The following is a 17,187-nucleotide window of genomic DNA, read 5'->3' on the forward strand; positions in this document are numbered from 1 at the left end:
CCACCTGGATGTGCAAAGTAGTTGTAATGGTATGTACGGTTTTACTAACACATGTCAAAATTGCAAAATTGGGCTTAGGCGTTTACATTTGTTTTACCCTTAGACTCTAAGGGGTTAAATAAAGAAAAGTGTCAAAACTTTATAATACAGACAATACGCACATATGCTGTATACACATATACAACTAGACATGCACACACATGCCTATCCAATTTGATATGTAGAAGCCAATTGATTGGTACCCAAGAAGGAAGAAAGGCACATGGAGACCATGGGTAATGGCACAGTTATTATGCGATTCAGTGGAAATAACAATGAACACTTGAAACACTTAAAACTTGAACAACAGTTTGCGAGGTCCCAGCTCATAATCTCAAAGTATTCAATGTCAGAGTCTCTATAACTGTTAGGCTGGCCAGCGATATATGTGGCATTTAGAAGACCAATGACCAGATGTATGTCGCAGCTCTAGATTCCCAGCTGTAGTATAGGCAGCAGGAATATCCCTGTTCTGCCCCTTCTCACCACAAATCTTTCCCTAGGGTTAATCACAATGTCCCTATCCAGCATGGCTCCTATCCCTACACTATACACTTCACAAATGCACACAAATTGCAGTGGAACAGTGCTATTAATTAACATTGCCCTCACTAAAGATGGCCGCTGAGGTCATCCAGTGTTTCAGCATCAAATTGGACCACTGCTCCCCTGTTGACACCTGTGGAGGCTTCAGAAGAAAAAAGTTCCTTTCATCCTCCATTATCTCTGTACAGTAGCATGTAACACATCACCACCTACAGAGGAGAAGGTAAACGTTATCCCCCTACAGCAGGGGTGTCCAAACCTTTTTCAAAGAGGGCCAGATTTGATGAAGTGAACATGCGTGAGGGCCGACCATTTTACCTGACATTCTTTGGACCATTCAAATTAAATACAAACTAACTATTTTATGCAAAGTTTATTGCAAACGGCATACTTTTCCTTTCATCACATGGATGACAAATCTAAACAGATGTTAAATCGCTCCGCCTTTCATATCTGAAAGCCAGATGAAAAAAAAATCCAGGAAGCTGAAATATATGTCAGGAACATTGTAAAGTACATTACATATTATTGGTATTAAAGGTTGTCTGTCAACTTTTAAGTTAAAAAAATATGAACAGGAACATAACACCAAGTATACATGTTGTGTTCAAATATATTGATAACTGATTTAGACCAACTGACGTTAACTGAGATTTTACAATGTATTCATCTCAATCCGGAGCATGAAAGCTTCCTAATCAGTCACACAAGGGTTAACCACATATAAGCGCTATATGAACCCACCGATGATGATTAATGATGGCAGCAAAAAAAGTAATGAATGATGCCAATGTATTTTTCCAAATTACCCGTGGGGCCGTATTAAAGAAGCCGCATTTGGCCCGCGGGCCGGACTTTGGACATGCCTGCCGTACAGGCACACACGCTATATACACACATGGCTGTCCTTTCAGCCGTTCCTGCTGGTGGGAAAGCATGATGATGGTGGTGCTAAGGAGTGGCATGATGGGTCATGCCCTGTTTAACCACTTTACAACCGGAGGATTTTGCTGTCTTCCGTCCAGGCCACTTTTTGCGATTCGGCGCTGTGCGACTTCAACTGACAATTGCGCGGTCGTGCGACGCCGTACCCAAACGAAATTTACGTCCTTTTTCTCCCACAAACAGAGCTTTCTTTTGGTGGTATTTGATCACCTGTGCGATTTTTACTTTTTGCGCTATAAACAAAAAAAGAGCATTTATTTTGAAAAAATAACAATATTTTTCACATTTTTTTATATGAAATTCCCCCCAAAAAAGATGTAAAAACCAATTTTTTTAAAAGTTTTTGGCCAATTTGTTTTATGCTACATATGTTTGGTAAAAAAAATCGCAATAAGCGTATTTTGATTGGTTTGCGCAAAAGTTATTGCGTTTACTAACAAAGGGAAAGATTTCTGTCATTTTTGGTGTTTTTTTTAACGCGTAATGGCGGCGATCTGCGATTTTTTTTGCGGGACTGCGACATTGCGGCGGACAGACCGGACCCCTGACTGACATTTTTGACACTTTTGGGGGTACCAGTGACATTACTGCAGTAATCAGTGCTATATATATGCACTGTTACTGTAAAAATGACACTGGCAGGGAAGGGGTTAATTTTATTGGAGAGGGAGGGGTTAATGTATGCCTGGTGCTTACTGACGTGTAGGGGGGGAGGTGACTATGTGATTCATGGACAGATCGGATGTCCAGCTATGCTGAACAGTCCGATCTGTCACTCCCTGTCACTATGGAGATCCGCCCGCTGTGTTTACACACAGCGGGCGGATCTCCAGACTCGATCCCCGACGATCGGGTAAGAGCAGCGGCGATCGCCGCTGCTCCTCCCCTGGCCCGACTCCCGATGTGAATGAAAACAGCGGGAGCGAGCCTCCGGCGGCGCGCAAGCGCCGCCCAGAAGGGGAGGAGTCCAGTCACGTTAATACTACGTGACTGGACGGGAACGAGCCACTCTGCCGCAGTAGTATTACCGTGAGCGGTAGTAGAGTGGTTAAGGCTGCCCTCCTCATGCCTTGCAGCAGAGAAAGGGCACCAGATAAGAGATGCGGGGCATGTTCCATGGAGGCCCAATGCATATGTCACAGATTATCTGGAGTAATAGCAGTAGTGACTAGATAAACAATTCATTTTTGTGTAAACTTGCTTGAAAATATATAAAATAACCAGAATGTGAGGAGACATTTTAGGCAAGTTGTCCAACTTCTAATAGCCTTTCCTGCAAGAGAGAGATATAAAATACCTTTATATAATGAATACAAAGCATGACTGGTGTGCAGACTTATGTGATTTGAATATTTTCATGGATAATCTTATAACCACAAATCTAACCTTATGCAAGTATAAAGAGGGAACAGCAAGATCTCCACTCTCTGCAGATATTGTAAAGATTTCATTTTAATGTCCGGAGGTCACTTTGTTTTAATATGGATACATTGTTTTATCTTTTCAGGTGGCACATCCACTTATACAAGCTCAGCTAGTGGACTACATTTACAATGGCTTCCTTTTGCCAGTGATGGCTCCTGCATTACACAAGGTTAGTGAATTTGCGTAAAATATTTATCTCAATGTAAAGATCTCAATCTGCAATAATGAACACGTCTGAAGGTTATTGGTGCAATGCCCAATCCTTGTCTGAATGCCACAAGCAGTTCATTATGTACAGATCCCCTAAACCAGTGATGGCGAACCTTGGCACTCCAGATGTTTTGGAACTACATTTCCCATGATGCTCAACTACACTCAAAAACATCTGGAGTGCCAAGGTTCGCCATCACTGCCCTAAACCATTGGGTATCAATGGACATGAGAAAAGAGGTTGAATATTCTTATGAAAGATTTTTTCATAAACATGCATGATTGGACTGTCCTAGTATGGGTGGCCATAGCTAAAGAGGAGGCAGGAGAAAGAACAGGAAAGTATCTCCTTTGGCTAAGTAATCCAAGATGGACATTTCCTATTTCACCAAGGTCAGTAAGTTAGGAAAATCAGTGGAAACCTTGTGGTTGTGCTCATAGACATGCGTATAATTTCATGTATATCGGTGCCTTAGCTCAATGACTTTTGGCAGGCTCTCCTCATCAGCTGTAACATACAGACAGATTTAAATGTTTTGAACACAAGATAAGCGAGAGATTAGAGACTTTAAATGCTAAAATGCGCTGTAATCCGCTAGGGCTCCTTCCTAAATGACAGAAAGTGAAGTACCTTTGTTCTCCTAGAGACTCCAGGAGTGTGATCAAGCGTTTCATTTAGTGGCTATTAAGAGTGTTCTCTATGATGCAGAAAAAATTGACCTCGTCAGCAGCAATAATGCTAATATTATGGCTCAGAGGACTGTGTTGGCTAATGCAGTTAACCCATGGCCATTTTTTTAAATAAAGATCTGTCGTAGCTTCTACCTTTTTGCAATGTGCGAAGTCAAAATCTTTAAAGAGAGATTCTTTCTTGACATATTTTCAGAAAATTTCTGACATTTTCTTCCCATGTACAGGCAGTTCTTTTACTGAACAGAACCTGATATTTGTCTTTTTTCAAATAATCTATAAGTAATTCTGCAAACTGCCTGTGATATAAATGATTTAACCTAAAAGTGCTGACATTCCCTTGCTTGCTGAATAAATTACTAATAAACGCTACAGATTGTTATTTAACCACTTGCCAACCAGCGACGCACAGGTACATTGCTGGATTCAAAGGGGTATATCTTAGTAATCACTGCAATGATCGAGATATAATTTTTCAGGGCTGGCAATTCTCTTCAATGTAAAAGTAATCCTAGTATCTAAGAAGCTGCTGGGTTACTTTTACAGGCAGTAGAAGGGGGTCCCAACACCCTCATGCTGCCACTGCCATTACCAGGCTCCCCCGTACAAGTGGGGCCAATACCAACTTGAACAAGCATCTGATCTAAAAAAGGTGAATAAGGCACCTGGATTCAATAGCATACACCCACGGGTCCTAAAGGAACTGAAGGAACTGAGCTCTGTCATTTCAAAGCCATTGTTTCTAATTTTTAACGACTCTTTAATGACTGGCATAGTACCACTGGATTGGAGTAAGACCAATGTGGTGCCTGTATTTGAAAAGGGATCAAAGTCTCAAGTACCAAGTAATTTTAGACCTGTTAGTTTAACTTGTATAGCTAAGAAGATACTGGAGAGTTTAATAAAAGACCATATAGATACGTTTTTGCTAGAAGAAAAAAAAAAAAAACAACACTTTAAGCAATAGCCAGCATGGATTCATAAAAGACAGAAGTTGTCAAACAAATCTGATTCCTTTTTGAGGAGGAAAGCAAAACCTTAGACAAAGGAGTTGCTGTGGGCATAGCATACCTGGATTTTGCAAAAGTGTTTGACCCAGTCCCCCACATACGGCTAATGTGTAAGGTAAAGACTACAGGCTTGGAAAAATCAGTTTGTTAATGGAGAGAAAACTGTCTAAAATGAACCACGTATTCAGAGAAGTGGTTAATGATTCCTATTTGAATGGTCTTAAGTTTATCAATGGTGTACCCCAAGGTTTAGTGTAGGGACCCATACTTTTTAATATATTTATCCACTTGCCAACTGCCCAGGCAGATTTACTGCAGCAGGGCAGCTCAGCTGTGCATAATCATGTAGATCTACGTGATTATGTGCACTCAGTCTCAGCGGGGCGCACGCCGCTGTAGCCACGCTCCCGATGTGATTAAACACAGCGGGAGCCAGACCGCGGGAGGAGTGGGCTCAATCGCCTGCCTATGTAAACAAAGCAGACGCTCTCCTGTCACACAGGCACAGTGAGTTACAGCTAAGCTGAAACACAGATCTCTGTGTGCCTTTCACAGAGCCCTTCCCCCCAACATTTAGCAAGCACATTTAACCCCTTGATCACCCCCAGTATTAACCCTTACTGTATTAATTTCACTGGTCCCCAAAAACTGTCAAAAAATGTCAGTTAGGGGTCCGATCTGTCCGCCGCAATGTCGCAGTGCTGCTACAAATTGCAGATCGCCGCCATTACTAATAAAAACAAAAAAATAAATAAAAAGTCCAAAAATCTATCCTGTAGTTTGTAAATGCTATAATTTTTGCGCAAACCAATTAATATACACTTTTTGGGATTTTTTTTTGCCAAAAATTTGTAGCAGAATACAAATTGGCCTAAACTGAAAAAAAATTAGATTTTTAAATTTTTTTTATTGGGAATGTTTTATAGCAGAATGTAAAACATATTGTGTCTTTTTCACAATAGTTGCTTTTTTTTTTTGCATTTATAGCACAAAGTCTAAAAACCGCAGAGGTGATCAAATATCACCAAAAGAAAGCTCTATTTGTGGGAAAAAACGGACATCAATTGTATTTGGGTACAGTGTCGCACAACAGTGTCGGTTATAAATGATGTAGGGTCTGGGATTTAAAAAACATTTCAGTCTTTGCAGATGACACTGATCTATGCAGTGGAATAACGTCCTTACAGGATGCCTCTAATTTACTAGCTTACCTTAATGCACTGTTTATTTAAGTAACCGTGTGGCAAATTAGGTTATTGTTGTTAAATTTAAAGTTATGCACTTGGGGGCTAAGAATATGCACTCCTACAGCTGGGGGAATCAATAGTGGAGAAGGATCTGGGTGCTCTGGTAGATCATAAGCTTAATACTAGCATGCAATGCCAAGCTGCAATTTCCAAAGCAAGCAAAATCCTTTCTTGTATTAAAAGAGGTATTGACTGCAGAGAGAGAGAGAGACCTGTTTTCCCCTGTAAAAATCATTAGTAAGACCTCATCTGGAATATGCAGTTCAGTTATGGGCACCAGTTCACAAAAAAGGATATTAGGGAACTGAAGAAAGTGCAGAGAAGGGCAACCAAACTAATAAGAGGCATGAAGGAGCTCAGCTATGGGGAAAGATTAGTGGAACTGAATTAATTATTTCTTGAGAAAACGAGTTTAAGGGGGGATATGATCAAAATGTACCAATACATAAGTGGTTCATATAGTGAACTTGGTGTGGTGTTTTTTACCTTAAGGTCATCACAGTAGACAAGGAGGCACTCTTTACATCTGGAGGAAAATACATTTAATTTTAAGACATTCAAAAGGCTTCTTCACAGTAAGAACTGTGAAAATGTGAAATAGACTCCCTCAAGAGCTGGTTCCGGTCAGCTCAGTAGATTGTTTTAAGAAAGGCCTGCATTCTTTCCTAAATGTACATAATATACAGTGCCTTGAAAAAGTATTCATACCCCTTGAAATGTTCCACGTTTTGTCAAGTTACCAGAGGCGGTAACTAATAATGACTTAGTTGATGGTCAAGCAGAGGACTTGGGTCGGGGCTGGAAGATGCCCAAATTTTGTCAGCTTCCCAGTTAATCAGTAAATGAAAAAACAATCAGCGCAAACAGGTAAGTGTAGCTAAACTAGATGGAAATGCCAGCTGAACACCGACCCAGGACACACAGCAAAAAATCCCAGAGAGATATGACAGACAAAATGATGCAGCGCAAATCCTGTAAATAATGGCATAAGAAATAAAGAGTCCCAGAAAGATGAAAGAGACAGTTCCTTAGGTCCAATCTGTGTTGAAAGAGGATATAGGAGACAACGACTCCACACAGTGATCTCCCTCCACCATAAAGCACACTGATGCCCTCACCTCATGATTCGACCACTGTGTTACCAGAGGTCAAAAATCGCAGTGTCAATCCACATCAATAAGCAGGCTTCAGGTACATTCGTATACACTCCTTGATAACTAAGGACCAGATAGGACTCACAGACCGGATTCCCCAAATGTAGACATTCCGAGGTATAAATGAAAGAAGAAAACCTCTAAGTGCAGACTGCCAGTACTAAACTTCCTTTAATAAATATAGTATGCACTTACATGGTAAACGATAAACACAGGCACATCAGTACAGGTGCACATCAATAAGACTTCAGCGTCGTGGGCTGTGCATGCCAGCAGCCAGCCACACACGCTCGGAAGTCGGAACAGCAGCAGCAGCGGGTGACGTCAGACGGATGCGGCTCAACCTCCCGTACGTACGTTACGTCCACCGGGACTTCGTCAGCGGGGGTGGAGCCTATCAGTCACCAACATGATTATATAACCTGACGCTGCTCACATGATCTTGAGGACGTACTTGACAAAACACTGAGGACATCTAGTGGTCAATGTCAAGTATTACATCCTTCAAGTAAAAGAACCCACAAGGTCTCTTATAAATACTAATGTCTCATGGTCAATTTGTAAAAAACTTTTTTCCATATCCCAGACAGTTAAAAGACCTGACATCAACCGCTGCTGTAATAAATAACACATGTATATATCTTTACAAATGAAGGCACATACATATAATGTAAAAATACCCACACTGTTAAAAACACATAAAAACACATAAAAAAAATATATGTATTAAAAAGTTCATATAAAATCAGAAACAAATATAAGATATAAAAAAAGAAGAAAGAAAGAGTCAATCACCTATCCGAAATAAAACAATTAAGGTCAAATTCAACATTTAACCCTGACGGATGAGAAACTTTAGTTTCAAATATCCAGTAAGATTCCCTTTGACTCAGGAACCTAACAAAATGTCCTCCCCTCCAGTGCCTATTCACCCTCTCTATGCCCCAAAACCGCAAGCCTCTAGGGTCACGATTGTGCACCATCCTGAAATGTTTGGACACACTATGGGTTTTCAGGCCTTTCTTGATGTTACTCACATGTTCGCCAATGCGAACCTGCAATGTCCTGGAAGTTCTGCCGACATACTGGAGGCCACAATCACACTCCAGCATGTAGACAACTCCCTGGGTCTGGCATGTGATCAATTCCCGTATTGGATAGACCTTATTTGTGGCAGATGCTGAAAATTCCTTCCGCTTCTTTACATTGCACTTGGAATGCCTGCAATTCCAAGTGCAATGTAAAGAAGCGGAAGGAATTTTCAGCATCTGCCACAAATAAGGTCTATCCAATACGGGAATTGATCACATGCCAGACCCAGGGAGTTGTCTACATGCTGGAGTGTGATTGTGGCCTCCAGTATGTCGGCAGAACTTCCAGGACATTGCAGGTTCGCATTGGCGAACATGTGAGTAACATCAAGAAAGGCCTGAAAACCCATAGTGTGTCCAAACATTTCAGGATGGTGCACAATCGTGACCCTAGAGGCTTGCGGTTTTGGGGCATAGAGAGGGTGAATAGGCACTGGAGGGGAGGACATTTTGTTAGGTTCCTGAGTCAAAGGGAATCTTACTGGATATTTGAAACTAAAGTTTCTCATCCGTCAGGGTTAAATGTTGAATTTGACCTTAATTGTTTTATTTCGGATAGGTGATTGACTCTTTCTTTCTTCTTTTTTTATATCTTATATTTGTTTCTGATTTTATATGAACTTTTTAATACATATATTTTTTTTATGTGTTTTTATGTGTTTTTAACAGTGTGGGTATTTTTACATTATATGTATGTGCCTTCATTTGTAAAGATATATACATGTGTTATTTATTACAGCAGCGGTTGATGTCAGGTCTTTTAACTGTCTGGGATATGGAAAAAAGTTTTTTACAAATTGACCATGAGACATTAGTATTTATAAGAGACCTTGTGGGTTCTTTTACTTGAAGGATGTAATACTTGACATTGACCACTAGATGTCCTCAGTGTTTTGTCAAGTACGTCCTCAAGATCATGTGAGCAGCGTCAGGTTATATAATCATGTTGGTGATTGATAGGCTCCACCCCCGCTGACGAAGTCCCGGTGGACGTAACGTACGTACGGGAGGTTGAGCCGCATCCGTCTGACGTCACCCGCTGCTGCTGCTGTTCCGACTTCCGAGCGTGTGTGGCTGGCTGCTGGCATGCACAGCCCACGACGCTGAAGTCTTATCGATGTGCACCTGTACTGATGTGCCTGTGTTTATCGTTTACCATGTAAGTGCATACTATATTTATTAAAGGAAGTTTAGTACTGGCAGTCTGCACTTAGAGGTTTTCTTCTTTCATTTATACCTCGGAATGTCTACATTTGGGGAATCCGGTCTGTGAGTCCTATCTGGTCCTTAGTTATCAAGGAGTGTATACGAATGTACCTGAAGCCTGCTTATTGATGTGGATTGACACTGCGATTTTTGACCTCTGGTAACACAGTGGTCGAATCATGAGGTGAGGGCATCAGTGTGCTTTATGGTGGAGGGAGATCACTGTGTGGAGTCGTTGTCTCCTATATCCTCTTTCAACACAGATTGGACCTAAGGAACTGTCTCTTTCATCTTTCTGGGACTCTTTATTTCTTATGCCATTATTTACAGGATTTGCGCTGCATCATTTTGTCTGACAGCTTCCCAGTTAGCTTCCCAGTCACAAAGGCTTTTGATCCAGTCTCTTACAGAGATGGTTTGTTCGTCATTTAGGTTGCCTCCAGTATAAGTCTCCAAGACCCTGTGCTCCTCTTTGAGGACTTCAGGGCCTTCTTTTAGAGCACATAGGATTTTCCATTTCAGCCGCTATGGGAGCAGGTGCAGTATTCTGATTGGGAGGACCCAGACAGAATTTCTGTTCCTCCTAAAAGGTTCTCCTTCTTAAATCCTACAGAGGAAAAGTTGTAAAGAAATTGAGCATGCCAGCTGTGAATGCAGCAGTCTCTTCCTTAAATAAGAGTTTAACTTGTCCAGTGGACAATGCACAGGCCTTTAAAGACTTTGCTGATAAGAAATTGGAGTCACTATTAAAGACTTTCTTTTCTCTTGCTGGTTCCACCATTTAGCCTACGGTTGCAGCAATTGGAGCTTGTCACTCCTTAAAGAGGTTGTAAACCCATTAAAAAATGTTTTTTTTTCAACCTGAAAGAGAAACACATAATGAGCTAGTATGCATCACATACTAGCTCATTATGAAATTCTTACAATAGAACGAGCCCCCGCCGTGCCGCCCGCTTACCTGTATGACGGGCGAAATGTTCACTCGCCCACCTTCCGGGATCGCGGGATCCGGCCATCTGATTGGCCGGAGCCGCGGTGACGTCACTCCCACGCGTGCGCGCTGGAGCCGACGGTCACGGCACAGGGCTCTGAAGAAACGGCACCAGCGGCCGTTCCTTCAGAGCGCATGCGCCAGTGATGTCACTGGCTGCATGTAAGGTAAATATCTCCTAAACAGTACATGTTTAGGAGATATTTAGAGTGCCTATAGGTAAGTCTTATCATAGGCTTACCTATAGGTAAAGGTTGCAGAGGAGGGTTTACTTCCTCTTTAAAGGTTTGGGTCAAACTGCCTAATAGGCCTAGTCAGGAGGATGATTCTTCTGATGATTTGTGGATTTATTTAGGCTTTGTATTTTGCTGTAGATGCCCTTAAGGACTGAAAACAGCAAGTCTCCCATTTAGCTCTCTTGTCTGTGCATTTGCGCAGAATTTTGTGGTTAAAGAATTGGTTGGCTGAACTTCCTGGCAAAAAGTTGTTAGCTGGTTTTCCCTTTTATGGGGAATGGTTGTTTGGTGAAGATCTGGATAAATATATCCAAAAAATTTCCGGGGGGAAAGAGCTCTCTTCTTCCTGTTAAAAGAAGGGTCAAGCACCCTTCATTTAATAGCTCGGGGACTGCTTCTTTAAATTTTTCAGCCCCTAGACAATTTTGGTGGGAGCAGAGGAATAGGGCTAGAGGCAAGCCTCAAAATCAGGGCCAAAAGAAGCCTTGGGTCCTCTAAGGCTGGTGCCAAGCCCTCCTTTTGAAGGGACGCCCCCACTCGTTCGGGTTGGGGGAAAGCTACTGTACTTTTCAAAGGTTTGGAAAACACTGATTCAGGAAAAGAGGGTCATCTCCATGGTGTCCCAAGGATACAGGTTGGAATTACGAGTCTCTCCTCCTCAGCATTTTCTAAGATCCAGCGTCCCCCCAAATCCTCTAAAAAAGAGCTTACTGTTTCAGGCACTAGACAGCATGAGACTTCAAGGGGTGATTGTAGAGGTTCCAATGACCGAGAATCAAACCTGTTCACGGTTCCAAAACCGAACAGGGACATATGGCCTATTAAGGAGCTAAAGGCTTTCAACCGTTATTTTTCAGTTTGGTCCTTTTCGAATGGAATCAATCTGCTCAGTGGTGGCCTTACTGCAAGTAGGAGACTTTTTGGCATCCATAGGTTGCGTTCTGCAAAAGAAGATCATCACTTCCAGTTTGTTGCACTGTCCTTTGGGCTTGCAACAGCTTCCCGAGTCTTCACAAGGGCACCAGTTTTAGGCATTCTAAGGTCTCAGGGGATCTTGGTGTTGGGTTTTCTAGACAACCTCTTGCTCAGGGATCAATCTCTGCAGGACCTAAAACGGAATGTAGCTCTCACGGTTAAATTCTTGGAATGTCTGGGCTGGATCATGAATGTTGAAAAATTGGCTTTGGAAACAGTCCAGTGTCTAGAGTACTTAAGACTAGTTCTAAATACGGCCCAGGCAGAGGTGTTTCTGCCCTTCAAGGAAGGTCAATGCCTTGAAGGTTCAAATTCAACAGGTGAGGGGCCAGTAGTTTGGAAGATAGTGACCACAGATGGCAGTTTCTCTGTTTGGGGGGGCAGACCTGGAAGACTCCACAATTCAGGGAAGGTGGTCTCCAGTGGAACAGAGTTTATCTATCAATGTTCTAGAGCTGCGGGCAGTGCGCCTGGCTCTGAAATTCTCTGAAAGTCAGATTACAGGATTGCCCGATAAGGGCTCAGTCCAACAATGCCACAGCAGTGGCTTATGTCAACCACCAAGGCAGCACCAAGAGCCATTTGCCTCAGGAGGAGGTGAGCCATGTATTTACTTGGACAGAGAAGCATATGCCAGTTCTGTCTGCAATCTATATTCTGGAGGTGGAGAACTGGAAGGTGGACTATCTCAGTCACCAACAAATACACCCAGGAGAATGGTATCTTCATCCCGAGGTTTTTCCGGAAATTTGCCGGTGATGGGGCATGCCGGATGTAGATCTGTTGGCATCCAGGTACAACAACATGCAGCGGTTGGTGTCCAGAGCAAGAGATCCTCTTGTGATTGGAGTAGATGCTCTAGTATTTCCTTGTGCATACATTCACAAAATGTTATCAAGTGGATGTTAGAGCAGCAGAGGATTCGGCTTTTGGCCGTAGTGTGTTACAGGCTGCTGTATAGACTGATGGTGTTTTTTTTCTTTTAGTATGTCTCCCTCCCCTCACAGGGATTGCTCTGGGATGCCTCAGATAGTAATGTATACAGTCTGTTCTGTGTTCTGTGATGTATGATAAAGAAAATAGGACTTTTTTTTTCATACTTACCTGTAAAATCAATTTCTTGGAGTACATCATGGGACACAGAGGTCCCTCCCCTCTTTTTTGGGAGTTATTGCTTGCTACAAAACTGAGGTACTTCCTGTATGGGAGGGGTTATATAGAGGGGGACTTCCTGCCTATTTTTTGGTCTGCCAGTGTCTATTCACCTATAGGTGGTGCATAACCCAGATAGTAATGTATATAGCCTGCTCTGTGTCCCGCCCGTGATCTACTCCAAGAAATTAATTTTACGGGTAAGAATGTAGAAAAAATCAAATTATTTTAAAGTTCAGTTTTGGCCAAAACTTTTCATTTTGTTTTAGATAAAACAAGCTTTTATTCTCTCTGTTGGGGAGAGTTCCCCTTCAACTCCTGTCAGTACAGAAAGTGATGGGAAATCTCTCAAATGGGGAAAAAGTCAAAAGCCAAAAATGGAAAATTGTTATCAAATACTTACTGTAATTTTCCTTTCCTGACCAATCTCTATGACAGCATACACATGGGTAAGCCTCTGCCGCCAAACTCCCATAGGACCTCATATCATTTTTAATTTCATGGTGGCATACACATTGGGAATATCTAGCCAAACAAAACTGGGTGGGCCTCTAGAATGAAACATTTACATGCTTCACAATTTCCAGCACTCTTTTGCCAAACTCTACTGTAGTCAGAGACAGGGCCAGGTTAACGTAGGGGCTATTGGAGCTGCAGCTCCAGGCCCCTACCTTTATATAGGCCCCGGGTTGGCCATATTCACTGTTACCGCTCTTCTGTCACTTGTAAACACAGAAGTCTGGCTTCTATGCTCGCTTCCCCAGGCAGCTCCCTCAGAACCTCCCCACACAGCACGAAGGCCAGACAAGGAGGGACAGTTGCCGATGCATGGATGTGTTTATGGGCTTCAGAGACAGCATCCCATGTTGAATTAGGCATGCATGGCTGCACCCTTCCTCCTCTGGGTGCATGCCAAGGCACGGCCCTTAAGGCCCTTCAAAATCCTCAGCACCAAGCCCATGATGCTCTTAATCCGGCCCTGGTCAGAGAAGTAGGCTCAATACAATAATGCAACATAAACATGTTAAAAAATGATTATGTTGCTGCTTTGCTGATTGTCTTGGGCAAAATCTTTGTAGAATATTCTTAGGAAGTGGCAACACTGCTTGTAGAAAGCACTGCCTTCTCACATAGTGAAATATAACTTTCTCAGCTTGATACTGTGAAGAGAAGTGAACAAATTTACCTTCAGATGAAACCAAATTTGGACTATCCAATGAAAGCCTCCGGATCTAAAGCCTGGTACACACGGTAAGTTTTTTTTCATACAGCCACGGGGGCTGAACAAAAAGGAGGTCTCTGCACTAATTATTTGATGTCAGTACAGCGATCTCCCTGCTGTGCTTTTGTGTTCTGACAGTGGGACCCCCCAGTCAGAACACATGAGTGAGAGCTGATCAGATGCCGATCAGTTGCTGGTTTTCCAGCATGCTTGTTTGACAGAATGATCTACTGTACCGGCTGATTTTGGCCCATGTGTACAGAACTTAATAGTTATTCATTGTTGTTTGTCACTGGCCTGAAAAGGTGTTTTGCCTATGTCCAAAATACATATAACACCATACACCACTACTAGGTGCAATTCATAATCTCTTTGCTGACATACTGACCGACACTGGTAGTACAGTTGGGCTAAGCACTGTTCTCCGAGCATGTGAGAATCCTTACAGTGTTCATATAGGTGAGGTAACTTGGTGAAAACTGCCATGGATTTATCTATGGCACAGGTAAGGGGATTTCTTCATCCTGATTCTTTGGTCCTATATAGTGAGGACAAAAAAAAATGGTGCTAGCTGGGTGGGATGTCAATTTAATTGTATGTGGTCCTATGGGAGTTCAGTGGGGAAAATTTACCAAAGTGTATGCTGCTGTAAGATAGCCATAGAAGATGCTATGTTCAGTGCTGCATGCATGCTATGGTTTCACCTGTAGGCCTACTGCCCTACCTGATTTACAAATCTCTATATGTAACATAAAAAAAAACAACTATGTTCAGTATGACTATATCAAGCTCTGTATGGGTATCTTTAATCTGATGATCCCTCTTGTTTATATTGATATCCATATCCTGGGTTATATATGATTAAAGATTTTTATACACACAAAATACCAACACAATGAGACATTTAAAAGGTCTAGAGCTGAACATTTTAATTGTATAGTCAAACTTGGGAACACTAAACTTATAGCAACAGCCTCAGAAACAGTCTTAATTGTCAATTTGACCCATCGTGATGAATGAATATTTAATTTCTCATTAAGACATGCTAAGGATTGTGGAATTTTGTTCCAGAATTCTATATCGCTTGCCTCTTCATCTACTTTCTATTGCTGTTATTTATCTCTGGTCAGCAGCCGTGATTGGCCATGTTGATGCCTTTCCTGATTCCAGTGGGACACATTGTGGTGTCTTATTGAGCTGCTGCTGTGATAAAATGTGAAGTCACTATTCTAAATGTATACCTCAGTGGTGTTGTTTATGTTGTACTAATCTAATTCCCAGTACAATGGATGTTGCTTGCGCACAGTAAATAATATGCTTGTTAGGCAGAAATTACAAAGGCATAATAAAGGATATTCCATTAAAATTCTGCACGAAACGGAAATTATTTGTCAATTAAATATTTTCATATTCCTGTTTATGCTTCCACAGAACTTTCTTCATAAAATGATATTGGTTTTTGATTTGTTAGAGCTTAACTACATCATGCTCAAATATTAATATGTTCTCATAAGTGTTTACAGTTTACCTTCATATTGCTCAAAAATGTTCTCTGAAATCTGATATTTGAATTGTTCTGTCTTCCACGAATGATAGGCAGTTTTTGGAATACTGGATAGGCTTATTTAATAAGGTAGTGCCAAAATGTATAGTGATTTGAAAGGTACTGTAAGCAATAACTACCAATCAGATTTCAGATTACTGTAGCCAGATCAGTTAGATATGAAGTGATTTGTTGTCATGGGTTGTTGTACATCAGTATTGCAATTTTTATAGGATTTTCTGAAGCTAGTTTGGACATTTACACCTATTTATACTGGCCTATTGACAGCAATGCCAACACTTGCAGGTGCTGTTGAGTGCTGGCCAGCCCTTGTCCTGTGTCCTAGAAGTTCCCATTATCATGAGCCATTGGGCGTATATGCGGTAGGTGGGAGGAGACAGGCCAGCACTCAGGAAGTATTAAAATGTGCTATAGTGCTCCAGGAGTACTGTCCGTATGCAGATACACTTGTGATGGTGAAAATGAGTCTACATAACTTAGCAGGGAGCAGGATACATGGGAGTTGATTCAATAAAGGGAAATAGGCTGTTCACATGGGATTTTTCCAGAGCTTAATGAATGTGCTGAAATTTCACTTTGCAAAATACCCAATCATAAGCAAGGAATAAAAAACAAAACAAAACAACAAAGTGCTTGCACTTGATTGTATGATGGAAGTCAGCAGATATTCACCTCATTCACTAAGCTCTAAGGAAAATTAATTTGCAAAGTGAACAGTCTACAGCAGGGTTTCTCAACCAGGGTCCCTCCTGAGGTTGCTAGGGGTTCCTTGAGAAATGGGCAATTTCTGCCTCTCAGATAATTTTTCAATGACACCATTGTTCCTTTCAGCTATCTGTAAGGGGGTCATTCTTAATATGTCATGAGTTGTAGATTTTTCATTTTTAGCAGGGGTTCCCCTAGACCAGAAATTTATCTCAAGGGTTCCTCTGTGCTGAAAAGGTTCAGAAAGGCTGCTCTAAGGGGCCATTCTCCCAGGCACCAATTTGCAGTCTGTCATTGCTGTGCTCTGCTTCTAAAAGTGCAAATTATCTGCATATTTGCTAATTATCTGCCTGTCCTGCTGATCCTGTAGCTTCAGTATTTCCTGATACAGTAAATACATTGGCAGATAAGGAATTCTTCCCAATGATGACAAGAGTAAGGAGCATTCTTCCCACTGACTGTCACACTAATGTGTCATGAGTTGTAGATTTTTCATTTTTAGCAGGTGTTCCCAGAGATCAGAAATTTATTTCAAGGGTTCCTCTGTGTTGAAAAGGTTGAGAAAGGCTGGTCTACAGTATTTGCCTTAAGTAAATTATCCCCATGCTATTAACTTTTGTTCCATTCGGACACCTAGTGCTTTCATACTATACATAGGGCAAGTGCATTATTAGGGATACCTACAGAACAATGCACGCATCTTAGGTAAAAAGAGCTCACTTCAAATGGGTCTTGTTATACTACAGCATTTCCAGGTTGGTTTTGCAAGCACTGCTATA

At 41.7% G+C, this 17,187-nt stretch overlaps 1 protein-coding gene across 4 annotated transcripts in view; it reads left to right on the forward strand.

Annotated features, from left to right (window-relative positions):
• FHIP1A (FHF complex subunit HOOK interacting protein 1A) overlaps positions 1-17,187 on the forward strand; it is a 334,888-nt gene that overhangs the window by 240,788 nt on the left and 76,913 nt on the right. For all 4 annotated transcript variants that reach the window (XM_082248315.1, XM_082248314.1, XM_082248317.1 and 1 more), the window contains one exon: positions 3,038-3,124. In XM_082248315.1, the coding sequence (XP_082104441.1) occupies positions 3,038-3,124 (87 nt within the window). The remainder of the gene's footprint in view (positions 1-3,037; positions 3,125-17,187) is intronic.

This window comes from Pelophylax lessonae (assembly GCF_965119305.1).
Source record: "Pelophylax lessonae genome assembly, chromosome: 1".
In the NCBI taxonomy this organism is placed as follows: Eukaryota; Metazoa; Chordata; class Amphibia; order Anura; family Ranidae; genus Pelophylax; species Pelophylax lessonae.